Source organism: Propithecus coquereli, unplaced genomic scaffold, assembly GCF_000956105.1.
Source record: "Propithecus coquereli isolate 6110/MARCELLA unplaced genomic scaffold, Pcoq_1.0 Scaffold101, whole genome shotgun sequence".
Lineage (NCBI taxonomy): Eukaryota > Metazoa > Chordata > Mammalia > Primates > Indriidae > Propithecus > Propithecus coquereli.
The window spans coordinates 541,861-554,355 of NW_012133970.1; the positions used below are offsets into that span (position 1 = coordinate 541,861).

A 12,495-nucleotide genomic window follows, 5' to 3' on the forward strand; every position below is an offset into this window, starting at 1 on the left:
ACGCTCTCTGTTAGGTGGCAAAGGGTCTGCCCAGATGCATTAGGGCAGGCTCTGTCCTGAAGATGCTCAGCTTAGTGGAGTACGCACAAGTAAATTAGTCATTGTTACCCAATGCACTAAGTGCTGTCACCAAGTTTGAACAGAGGGCTCTGGGGCAGGAAGAATGAGGGATTTACCCTGCCTGAGGGGACCAGGAGCTCACAGAACGGGAGGGGCTTGAGCTGGATGCATCTCTAAGGCTGAGGAGTGGGATCAGGTGGTGTCCAGGAAGGGAGCTGGGCTGTTCGGGGCAGTTCCAAGCTGAGGAATCATCAAGTCCACAGGCAATCTTGAAAGAGCCAGCTCCCTCAGAGCAAAATAGCTTGGAGTGGCTTGGACTTTGAAATTTGGGATAGGGGGCGGGAAGCAATGAGACCAGGCTCAGACCTGCTCCCTCATGGCAGGAAATGGAGGGCCAAGGGCAGTTTAGAAGCAGGGAAACAGCAGGATCAGATCTATATTTTAGTTAGAGAACCAGATGATCTCTAATGTCCCCTCTCTTCCCTGAGACGTGTCAAATGCGTTGTACCGGAGGCGAGAGGGAGGAGGTCAGGGTTCAAGCAGGGATTCTACCTCCCACCCACTACAGCCCATCCCCTCCGCAGTCTGCAGAGAAGCCAAGAGGGAAAAAAACGTTGTGGGCTCTTCCCATCTCTTAGTATGGACTGGCTGGCTGGCTAGAGGGAACCCGGAAGAAGGGACAGACAAAATACGTTTAAGAAATAATATTAAATATTTATTAAAATATATTCTATTGATTATATAATCATCTGTACATGGGACTTAAAGTAGCCTCACTTTGAATTCTTCTTGAAGGCAAAGATCTTGTCTAGTCCATGTTTGTATTCCCAGCACCTAGCACAGAATCAGGCACACAAGAGACGCTCAGCAAGTACAGGAGGAGGACCGGCGGAAAAGGGGGAGTGAGGAAATTGCCCTTAGGAGACGCCCTCTTTCGGCGGCGGTTCCCCAGGTCCGGACCTCCGACCTCCCACCAGCAGGTGGCAAGATAGAGTCCCCGCGCGCCAGGAAAGCGCTGTGCTGGGCGGAGCGTTTGAGCACCCGGCGCGCGCAGCCTCCGACCCCGATTTCCCCGCGCACCGGAAGAAGGCGGTCCTCTTTCCGTGCCTAGCGCAGCCATGGTAAGGCTGGTGCTTTGCGAGCTCTTGGGACGTATCCGCTTCCATCCTGCCGGAGCTCGGGCTGCCCGGGGCCCGCGAGCTCCCGCGAGGGGTGGCCGGGCAGAGGCGAAGGGAGCGCGGCCTCCGTGATTGGCCAGGGCGGGTTCCAGGGCGAGGGGCGAACGCCGGCCTGGCGTGGGGTGCAGATCCGGTGTCGCGGGCGGGAAGGCCTCGGTCTCTGACGCGGCCGCACATCCTCTGACCCCGGGAGAAGCGGCTTTTCCTCCCGGGCCAGAGCCGCGGGTGGGCCGGGAGCGCAGACTGCGAGCCGGGGGCGGGTGGCGCTGGGTTCTCCTGGCGGAGGAGCGTTTTCTTCGTCATTGTCTTTTTGGCACGGCCTGATTGTACGTTGTGTGGCTGGTAAGCGTGTATACACAGCATTAAAAAGGCTTCCTTTTTTTTTTTTTTTAAAGTGAAAGTTGGTATCAGCTTTTGGCTTTAACGTACAAGGGAGCAGCACACGTGGTTGTGCCAAGGTCAGACGCGTCAAAACCAGACGCTTGTACTGCAAGAACTTTACAATTTTATTAACGAATAGGAGCACAGATGGGCTTCTGGGCCATTTCTGTTGCTGTATGGCTGTGTCTTCCTGGCCATTTTACTAGCATGGTGTTCTAGAAAGGACCTAACCTCTGTGAGCAGACACTTTTAACCAGTAACAGGAAAATACTAAAGCAGCAGGGTTCTGAAAGATAGCAATCAATAAAGTCCAGTACAGTGAGAAGGCTCGTTGAAGATGACGGAGCTTAACGTATTTGCTAGAGACCGTGTGTGCATTTGCTTCTCTGCCTTTCATCGGAGGTTTATGCTTTTAACGTCCACATCTTGCTGAAGAGGAAACTGAGAGCAGTACTTTATAAGACGTTACACACGAGGTTTTGTGAGCCGTTCTAGAGGAAACCTGAAATTATTTCACAGTATTGCAATCTAAAACTTTCTCTCAGGCCCGCGGTCCCAAGAAGCATCTGAAGCGCGTAGCAGCTCCAAAGCATTGGATGCTGGATAAGTTGACCGGTGTGTTTGTAAGTATCTTAAGGGACACGTTGTAAGTTACTTCATGTGTCAGGCATCCCTGATTACCGTATTCTTGTTTCTTACTGTGTCTACTATTTCAAATGCCTCCCGCAACTCATCTGGGGACAGGGCTGGGGAAGAATATCTATCCTTGGCTTTTAGGCCATGTGCCATCTGGCATTTATCCCACATACCACATGGTACCCTTACGTGGACTAAGGATTCCAAAGTTAGTTCTTGATGAGCTTGGTCAACTGAAGGGGGAAATGCTGTAAAACTTTAAGGTCCGAAAAAGTTTTGTTAAGCTTCCTATACCGCTTGTGTAAATACCAAGTCAGGGCGTAATGGACCATCTTGGTGTCTTAGTTAATGGATCTCAGGACTGGTGGGTGGGTTTGAGTGAATCCCAACAGTGATTCTTCTTAAAAATATATCAATTTTACAGGCTCCTCGTCCATCCACCGGTCCCCACAAGCTGAGAGAGTGTCTCCCACTCATCATTTTCCTAAGAAACAGGCTTAAGTATGCCCTGACAGGAGATGAAGTGAAGAAGATCTGTATGCAGCGGTTCATTAAGATTGATGGCAAGGTCCGAACTGATATAACATACCCTGCTGGATTTATGGGTAAGCGGAAGTTTTAAGTACTCTGGGGACACTTATTAATGGGAAGCCAATATGGTAACAAAATACCACGTTGATCATGACTCTAACCTTTGTAGTATAACCTGTCAAATCTTTAAGATATAAAGCATGACCTTAAATTTTATGTGGAGACATAAAAAGTTTCAAAACATTGAAGATTATGTAGCTGTCATCATTAACCTTTAGAATCCTTGGTATTTGAAATGGGAAGCACACGGGGGGGTTCGGGTTTTTTGTTTTGTTTTTCTATAGAGCTGTGGTTGCTCAGCATGGGGTAGTGGGGGAGTCGCTGTAGTAACTTTAGTTGCTGTTTGGTATCAGATGTCATCAGCATTGACAAGACTGGAGAGAATTTCCGCCTGATTTATGACACCAAGGGTCGCTTTGCTGTTCATCGTATCACACCTGAGGAGGCCAAGGTGAGTGTTGCAAGCAAACTGGGTCTTTACTCGCTAAAATGACTTAATTCTAAGTTAGAGCTTGCATTGAACACATGGGCTGCTTTATTGTACTGAGGTAGGTGGATTAAGATTACTTAAAATCTCATACCTGGAAATAGCCAGTTAGCAACTTGTTGAGATTGTATTTTATGTACAATTTTCTTGTCATGTTATTAAGTCTTGCTCATAGCCATAGAGCAATCTGTTGCTTGGTGTCTAAGTGACCCCAACTTGAAGTTAACTTCCTCAGCACATTTTCTTTTTTTGGTAGAAATGAATTCCAGTTGAACAGTGACTTCCTGGTTGTCTCTTTTAGAGGCAGGGAGAATGATTTCTGGGAACTTGTTTATGGGTGCCTGAAGTATGGGCCCTTTAAGGCTAAGGGGCCAGAAAACTGTAATCCTTGAGGCACTCATTTGAGATTAAAAAAAGAAGATTACAGTCTTTGATTGCTTAATCCAGTTTGTTGTGATGGTTTTACACAAAAGTTTAGGGCTTCTTGAATTACTGGCTGTAAATGAAGGTTAATTCGATTGGCTGCTGTGACTCCTAATTTCCTTGTGCACTGCCTTGTTATCAGCAGGCTGGAGGGCATGTCCAATGGCATCTGTGGTGATTTGATTTACTTAAAAAGGATATTGGAGTGAAGATCCAAAATTGAAAAGCTTTGTGAAGTATTTGTTGATTAGATGAACTGGTAATGCAATTGCTGTTTGTTAGACAAAACTCAGTTGTGATGTAGAGGGAGCCATTAAGATAAGAAAGAGCACATGTTAGAGATTAGAGTGAGTTGGGAAGAATTCTGAGGGCCCCATGAGGCTTTAAAAGCCTGGCAAGCTGGAGTGGGATTTATATTGGAGGAGGACAATCAGTGGTGGCAGTCATCCGACCAGCTTAGAAGTTACAGTGTCCTCCTTAGGGAAATAGTGGGGCTCTTCAGTGCCTTGCACTTAACATGGAGGGGTTGTAGAGATAGGAAAATAAATGTTAGGAAGAGTAGCCCAGAGAAGGGGCTGTATGCAGCATACATTTGTGGAGGGGGGGAAGAAAAATCAAGGCCACAATTACTAAGTTCAGGAAGCCCGTGGGTCCCATGTAGGATTATTGACTTTAGCTGCTAATTGTGTTTTCAAGCCAGAAAGACCTATTTTATCCACTCTGGAGTATAGTGCATGTGAGTTGGACTGAATGTGGCTAACCCTTGTCTTTTCTAGTACAAGTTGTGCAAAGTGAGAAAAATCTTTGTGGGCACAAAAGGAATCCCTCATCTGGTGACCCATGATGCTCGCACCATCCGCTATCCTGATCCACTCATCAAAGTGAATGACACCATTCAGATTGATTTGGAGACTGGCAAGATTACTGATTTCATCAAGTTTGACACTAGTAAGCATCCTCTGTGCTACCTGGTTATCCTCTTTGAGGCCCAAGTATAAAAGCTGGGGTTTTGGGTTTTTTGTTTTTTTTTTTTTTTTTTTTTTTTTTTTAAGAGATAGGATTTTGTTCTGTTGCCCGGAGTGGAGTGGCACGATCATAGCTCATTGTAGCCTTGAACTCCTGGGCTCAAGTGAAGTGATCTTCCCACCTCAGCCTCCCGAGTAGCTAGGACTACAGGTGTGTGCCACCAAGACCAACTGTTTTTATTTTTTGTAGAGACGGGGTCTTGTTATGTGACTCAGGCTGGTCTTGAGCTTCTTACCTCAGGCAGTCCTGCCTCAGCCTCCCAAGTCATGAGTCACGGTACCCAACTGTTCTGTTGTTGTTTTTCAGTTGATCATTGTGAATCACACAGTTCCTGAGTATTGGTTTTCTTTTGTTTTTAAGCCATCTGCTCCAACCTCCAGGTTTATAGTATATATCTTTACTTCCAGAGGCCAAAATGCTTAGAATATTCTGGGTGGCTGAGATGAGGTCTGGTATAAAAACAAACATTTCTTACAAGAGCCTCGAGTCCTAGCTTGGGCAACAGATCCATAGGCATAAATTCAAATGGGGGGAAGGATGAATAAATTTGCTTTAGACCTGTGTCTGAGCTGCTTGTCATTTGTTAAAACGGTTTTTTGGAAATTTGCATGGTGCTTTGCTTGAAGCAGATGATTTACTTCTTCCTACCTAGGTAACCTGTGTATGGTGACTGGAGGTGCTAACCTGGGAAGAATTGGTGTGATCACCAACAGGGAAAGACATCCTGGGTCTTTTGATGTGGTTCACGTGAAAGACGCCAATGGCAACAGCTTTGCCACTCGGCTCTCCAACATTTTTGTTATTGGCAAAGTAAGTCTGATTTCCCTTCTCTAGCCCAGGGAAACGTAAGCGCAGATGCTGCTGGGATTGCAGCACCTAGGCTCCTAGCTGGTTCCGCCTAGCCTAATGCAAAGCCTCTTCTCAGGGCTCACGCGGAGCTGGGCTGGGTCAAACGTGTGCTTTTTCAGTGTCACAGTCAGTGGGGTACCTGGGAGCACCTGATCACCTTGGTTGGTGCAAGTGCTAGTAATGGAATGAATATACCTTATATATAGTTAGGTTTTTAAATTATTTGTGGTTGTGTTCTCTTAGAAATTAATGATCAGCCTTAGGCACTACTTAACTTTGATGCACCTCAATAAATATTGAGCATCTGCTATGCACCCAGTAAGCTTCTAGGACATGAAGTATGAAGGGTGTACAGCAAGTTTCATAGAATGGCCCCGGCAACAGAGGCAATGGGTACTTCTGGTGTAAACCAGCATCTGAGTGTTTAATGCTTGCCTAGCTGACAGTGAGCGCTTTCACAAACAGGCTTCAGTTCCGTTAAATGAGATGACAGTGTAGCATGTGTCGAGCTACTAATGGAGTTGATGTATAGGTTTTGATTCTCTTGTTTTCTCTTCCAGGGCAACAAACCATGGATTTCTCTTCCCCGAGGAAAAGGTATCCGCCTCACCATTGCTGAAGAGAGGGATAAGAGACTGGCAGCCAAACAGAGCAGTGGGTGAAATGGTCTCTAGGTGACATGTTAAAAAGGTGTTTGTACTTAATTAAAGATATTATAGCATGATTCATTGCCTCTTGGTTTTGTGGGTTTTTTAAAAAATTTAGTTTTCTGCCATTTCACTTTATAACATGAAAAGTGATTGAATTCTCAGGCATGCTTAGGCAGCCTGTGATCCAAGTTTTCCTGGGTCTTTTATGGGCTGCTCTTGGGCAGTGTGGGAGGTAGAACACACCAGACTTGGGAAAGGAGCAGCAACTAACCAAGGAGTAGAGAGAGCCAAGAAAGCCAGAGTGTTGATCTCCCCCTTGGCCAGGACCAGGTGAGGTCCTTCTACCCTGTTAAGTTCTCCTGGCTTTAAAAATAGTGCCCTCATTTCTCCTGTCTTTATTGCACTAGCCCCACCCACAGGCCCGGCTCATCTGTTTTTCCCACTCTTGTTCCCAGCTTGCCAAATGCAGGGTGAAAATCTCCAGCTGCAGACAGGGTCATAAGTGTGTGAGCTACTGACATTGCAAAGCAATGAGCTTGCTACTCTATCATTCTCCAGCTGCCACTGCAGTCCTCAGAGGACCTGGCAAACCAGAAACCATGTAGAAAGTCAACTTGTCCCTGCTTCCCCAAATACGTAGGATCATGCCATTTGCCTGCCAGTCTCAGGAAGAGGTGCCCCCTGCTTCATGGGGCCTGCTGTTAATACCGCTTCCTCAATCTCAAGCCTGCCGGATACCCTGCCTGTGATTTCAACCTCAGCCAGCTCTCTAGTTCCTGTTACCCTATAAAGTGTGTCTTACCGCTAAAAACAAAACCATTCTGTCCTCCTTTAAAAGCAGGACTTTTAGAACTTGACACTGTTGACGTTTGGGGCCAGATAATTTGTTGTCAGTAGCTGTCCTGTGCATTGTGGGATGTTTAACATTCCTGGCCTCTATCCACCACCCACCCATCCCCCACCCAGTTGTGATAAACAAAAATGACTCCAGACACTGCCAAATGCCCCCTGGGAAGCAGTTTCTCTGTGTTAAGAGCCACTGCCCTATAGATGTTGCTGCATGTCTCCACTTTGATTTAACACCGTGCATTTAACTTGGAGCAGAGCGCTCAAGCTCAATCATCCCACCGTCACAGGTTTAAGGGAGAAAATCATTTTTGGACGTATTTATATGAGACATGATAAACATGTGAAGTCACTTTGCATATTTAGCTGGGCATGTCAAATGGTTGTCCCTGGCGCCCAGGCCTGTAGTCAGCAATGTTTTAACAGCTTGCTGAGGCACTGTGGCTTGGAGCAGTGTCTCCACCCCTGGCTGCATCCTGGGCTTGGAGTCAGGAGCTACAGAGTACTTGGTCTTGCCCCAGAACTGAGCAATGTCCAAACTAATCAAATAAAGACAGGCATGCCCAGGGGTCACAACCCCAGATTTGGCCCCACAGGGCTTCTCTGTCTTCCGCGCTGCGGACTCCAAAGTACAACTGGCTGGGGCTTGAGAGCAATCAAACCTAGGGTCCCAGGACCTCTGCCTAAGCAGGAGAAAGGGAATTTCTGCAGGAACTCTGCCCAACCAAATCAGGGATGAGAGGGTTGTGAAGAAAGTGGGGTTGCCAGACATCTTGCTTAAGCATGGTTCTCTCTTGCCAAGAGAGTGGAGCTCATCCAGGTAGCCGGTTCTGATGAGGAACCAGGTCAGAAGTAATCTTAACGGTACCTTTGAGAAAAAAGCAGGTGAAACTATGATGTAGAAGGCCAGAGGGCAGGAGCCAGCGACTGGGCACCGGGCACGGAGTCCTGAATGCTGGTGGGCTCTTGCTGCCACCCTGCTCAACACACCCTTGGCTGCACTTGGCTTCTTTCTAGCTTTGTTCTGAATCTCATCTCAGCAAATGATAGAAATGATTTGAATTTTAGCTAAGGAACCAAAGCAAATGTGGAAAATGAGAAGCCTCAAAGTTGGTTCTTTCCACAAATGCAGTGGTTTCCTAGATGCTAATTGGTGAGCCAACTCACACACTCCTCACATCACCAGGAGACTTACGTTTAACAACATTTTAAATTTGTTTTGGTTTTTTAAATCTATTTGTTAAACTAGAACAGGTTTTTTTTTTCTTTTTTTTTTTTTTTTTAGCAACTAGCCCCAATGTGGGGAAGATTTCCATTCTAATCCTAGGTTATAATAGTGGACTTAGCCAGTGGAGCCTATATCATTGGAATGAACAGGTTTCCAAATAAAATGGCTTGTTATAAGGCTTTTTAAGGCTTCCATTTTGATTCCTAAAATCTTAGAGCTGGAAGAAACCTTAGAGATCATCTCAGTAGGGAGGCAGACTGAAGCAAACAGAACTTTACTGGGTTTGGTTTATATCCCTTTGCCTCCAGCAGGCTGGGCCTCACACCCCAGTCAGCAGCGCAACAGCGCAGCTTTGAAGAAGAATGATACAAACAGCTAGGACTTAGGTAGTACTTCATGGTTTACAGAGCCATTTTGATTTTTTGATATCCAAGTCCTGTGTCCTTGTTGCTAAGCCAGGTACAGATAGAGTGAGACCATCCTCCAGCCCCCTCCCTGCCTTGCGTCAACCAGTCTCTCCATAGTTCCCATCTCGTGTCGTTGCAAATTCTGTTTTACCAGGGAGTCAGACCAAAAGCTTTGGACACATCCTTGATTCATCTTTTCTCACACTCCACATACAATTTTATCAGAAAATCCTGGTGGCTCTACCTTCAAAATATGTCCAGAATCCATATTTAGCAATATTTAGGAATAACTGTTCATTTTTATGTGATAATCATAGCTTTTTAAAGAAGCTTTATCTTTGAGGGGCACATCCTGAAGGATTCGCAGAAGAAATGACAAGCAATCTGCAATTTGCTTTAAAATAATCCAGTAGGTGAGGAAGTAGGTGAGGGTATAGATGAAACAGGACTGGCCACACACGGGTAAAGTTGAAGGTGGGTGATAGGTACAGGGGGTTCATTACCCTACTCTCTGCTTCTGTATATGTTTGAGATTTTTCATAATAAACTTACAAAAGAACAAATAAATAGCACAGTGTCTGCAGTCCTCCCAATGCCTCCACCTACCTCACTCAGACTAAAAGCCACAGTCGTCATGAGACCTGCAAGCTCCTCACAATCCAGCCTCCGACCTCGTCTCCTACCCCCTCCCTCTGGCTCAGTCTGTTCCAACCACACTGGCCTCCTTGCCGCTTCTTGAACACAAGCGGTGCCCTCCCGCCTCAGCACCTTGCACTGACTCTTTATATATGTAGTTTCCATTATGAACATTCTCAAATATGCAGAAAAGCTGAAAGAGTAGTACAACGATCACTTACATAGTCACCAGCTAGATTCAACAATCATTAACATTTTGCCATATTTCGCTTTATTTTTATACGTGTATATGTACACACACACATACACATCTATTTTTCTGAACCCTTTGAAAGTAAGTTGCAGACATCACGACCTTGGGTTCCCAATGCCAAGAGCTAGGCAAGTGCTGGGTCTCAGGGGCTCCACAGGGCTTATGTTTATGTTTATGTTTATGTATTGCTTATGTTTCATGTTACCTTGGACATAAACTAGATATCCAAAAGTGATGCTGTATTTTTAGGTAGGACTATTCCCTCCTGAATCAGAAATCCACTTATCTGACCCGGGTTGTTGAGCTTGGAAAATTCCCCAAACACAAAGATCAATCCTAAAGCCTAAACGGAGCAGTGAAAAATGAATGAAAAGGTTCGATTTGCTCAGGCGGGAGTTTGTGGGTAAATTTTCTCTACCATTTTGGTTTCTGAGAATATTGTAGTGTTTGGATAATAAATAATAATAACAGAATATTCCCAAGAGACAACAGCCTTTCAGTTTATTCCCAGGACTTTCCTGTAGTTATACTTATGTATTTTCCTTACCTTTTGTAGCAATGGCGAGCATGTGTTATCAGTGGTGTGCTGGTGAGTGATTAACTTACTGGCTTTCTGGAAAAAATGTGCTGATGTATATATTAATATAAGCATAGTTTATTATAAATTTCACTGATATAAAGGATGTATAACACAATTTACAAATGATAATGAAATATACAATACTCTTTATTGTGAATTGCATATAGCCAGTTGATTGTCACGGAATGCTTTCATTGATTTTCGCCAAACTCTTGTATCCACAGCCAACCTATGGTTATGGTTGTAATGGATAAAGTTCTGATAAGAGTGTTGGTTGATATTTTTGTGTGCATTAACAAATAAGACAAAAGTGAACCAACAGACATATGTTGGAACTTCACTCATCTGTCAATGACAAATGAAGTGAGTGACTTCTTTGCTGACTTGGATAATAGTTCCCAAACACTAAAAGAAATTTCCATAAAATTGTTTTATTTTTGGAGATAGGGGTCTCACTATGTTGCCCAGGCTGGAGTGCAGTGACTATTCACAGGTGTGAAGCAATCACAGGGTACTACAGCCTCAAACTCCTGGGCTTAAAAGCCCCCTCCATAGTTGGGACTACAGGCACATACCACTGCGCCCAGCAATTTTTTTGTGCTATTCACAGTGTAATGGCTACAGTCACAACACACTTCTAAGTTTAATCTGCATTTTTAACATTTTCTCCATCACATCCTTAACTCTAGACAATCAGCAGAACAATCAAGTCCTGATTTGTAGTGTTTGCCGATTTCTTTTTTTTGCCAACGGTCAATCTGACAGCAGCTAATTTCTGATTGCCAAAAATGTAGTAAAATAATTAGGAAGTGATGAGTTTTTAGTATTTATTACCTTTGTATTTAATATAATTTACTTCATTATAAGTTTTTTTTCTTTTTTTCCTTTTCTTTTTTTTTTTTTTTTTTAAGACAAGGCCTCACTCTTTTGCCCTAGCTAGAGTGCAGTGGCACCATCACAGCTCACTGCAACCTCCAGCGCCTGGGCCAAAGCGATCCTCCTGCCTCAGCCTCCTGAGTGGCTGGGACAACAGGCGCATGCCACCATGCGCAGCTAATTTTTTACTTTTTTGTAGAAAGACAGGGGTCTCACTCTTGCTCAGGCTGGTCTCGAACTCCCAGCCTTAAGTGATCCTCCCGCCTCAGCCTCCTAAAGTGCTAAGATTACAGGCGTGAGCCACCAAACCTGGCCTCATTGTAAGCCGGACGTGGTGGCCCACGCCTGTAGTTCCAGATACTCAGCAGCCTGAAGCTGGGGGATCACTTGAGTTCTGGCTGTAGTGTGCTATGCCAATCAGGCGTCCGCACTGAGTTTGGCATCAATATGGTGACCTTCCAGGAGCAGAGGACCACCACGTTGCCTAAGGAGGGGTGAAGTGGCTCAGGTTGGAAACAGAGCAGGTCAAAACTCCTGTCCTGATCAATAGTGGGATCATGCCTGTAAACAGTGCTCCAGCCTGGGCAACTTAGTGAGACCCTGTCTCTTAAAAAACCACAGAGTTAATATTGGTTTCTTTTAGTTTTTAACAAGTGGCTCAGAAAGTTCCTGAAAATTTGACAGTTGGCTCTCGGGTATGAGCTGGTATGAGCCAGTTCCAGCTGGTATGAGACGAAGCGGGCTGCCGTGGTCCTGTCGAGTGTGCCGCCTCAGCACCCCTCACACTGTCCCTCCTCCTCCATCCCCACGGCCACCTCCATTCCCACCCCAGTCTCTCTTCCACACACTGCTGCCCGCTCCCTAGAGCTCAGCTTGAATTGTGTCACTTTCTCTTCAAAACCTCTTGTTTGAAAGCAGTGCCTTAGAATCAAGTCCAAATTGCTCGGGCTGTCTCTGCAAGCCCGCCCCAGCGTGGTCCTAGGCTGTTTTCCCAACAGAAGGACAGCAGTAGCTCACAACTCCCAAGTCTCTGTTTACAACCACGTCTTCTTTTTTGGATGTCAGACCCACACGGTCACCTGCCACCACCCCCGTGGTGCTTCTATTCCTGTAATCTCTGATTTTCTTTTAGGCCCTCAAATTCACCCTGTCCCCTTCTCTCTTCAGATTCTTTGGACACTGATTTTTCTCCCAGGAACATTTTTCTTCCACTCCACTCCCCTGCTTGCCCTCCTCCCCTAACTTTGTTTCTGGCCGACTCACGCATCCTGCAGGTCTCAGCCGATACGTTGCTTCCTCTGGGAAAACTGTGGGAATTCTCTGGGAAGGTTAGGGGCTCTCACACAGTTTTCCTGTTCTTCCCATCATAGAATCTGCCGCACTGTATT

The 12,495-nt window shown here is 45.6% G+C and overlaps 1 protein-coding gene across 2 annotated transcripts; it reads left to right on the forward strand.

The window, feature by feature from the left end:
* Window positions 1–1,053: 1,053 nt before the first annotated feature.
* On the forward strand, window positions 1,054–6,363 carry RPS4X (ribosomal protein S4, X-linked). Of its 2 annotated transcripts, none has more exons than XM_012643480.1 (7): window positions 1,054–1,181; window positions 2,165–2,242; window positions 2,680–2,860; window positions 3,200–3,297; window positions 4,533–4,704; window positions 5,435–5,592; window positions 6,192–6,363. In XM_012643480.1, the coding sequence occupies exons 1-7, from the start codon at window positions 1,179–1,181 to the stop codon at window positions 6,291–6,293; spliced, it is 792 nt and encodes a 263-aa protein (XP_012498934.1). In that variant the 5' UTR covers window positions 1,054–1,178; the 3' UTR covers window positions 6,294–6,363. The 2 variants fall into 2 exon arrangements, with proteins under 2 accessions (XP_012498934.1, XP_012498935.1); XM_012643481.1 differs by lacking the exon at window positions 1,054–1,181 and adding an exon at window positions 1,562–1,580.
* The last annotated feature ends 6,132 nt before the right edge of the window (window positions 6,364–12,495 follow it).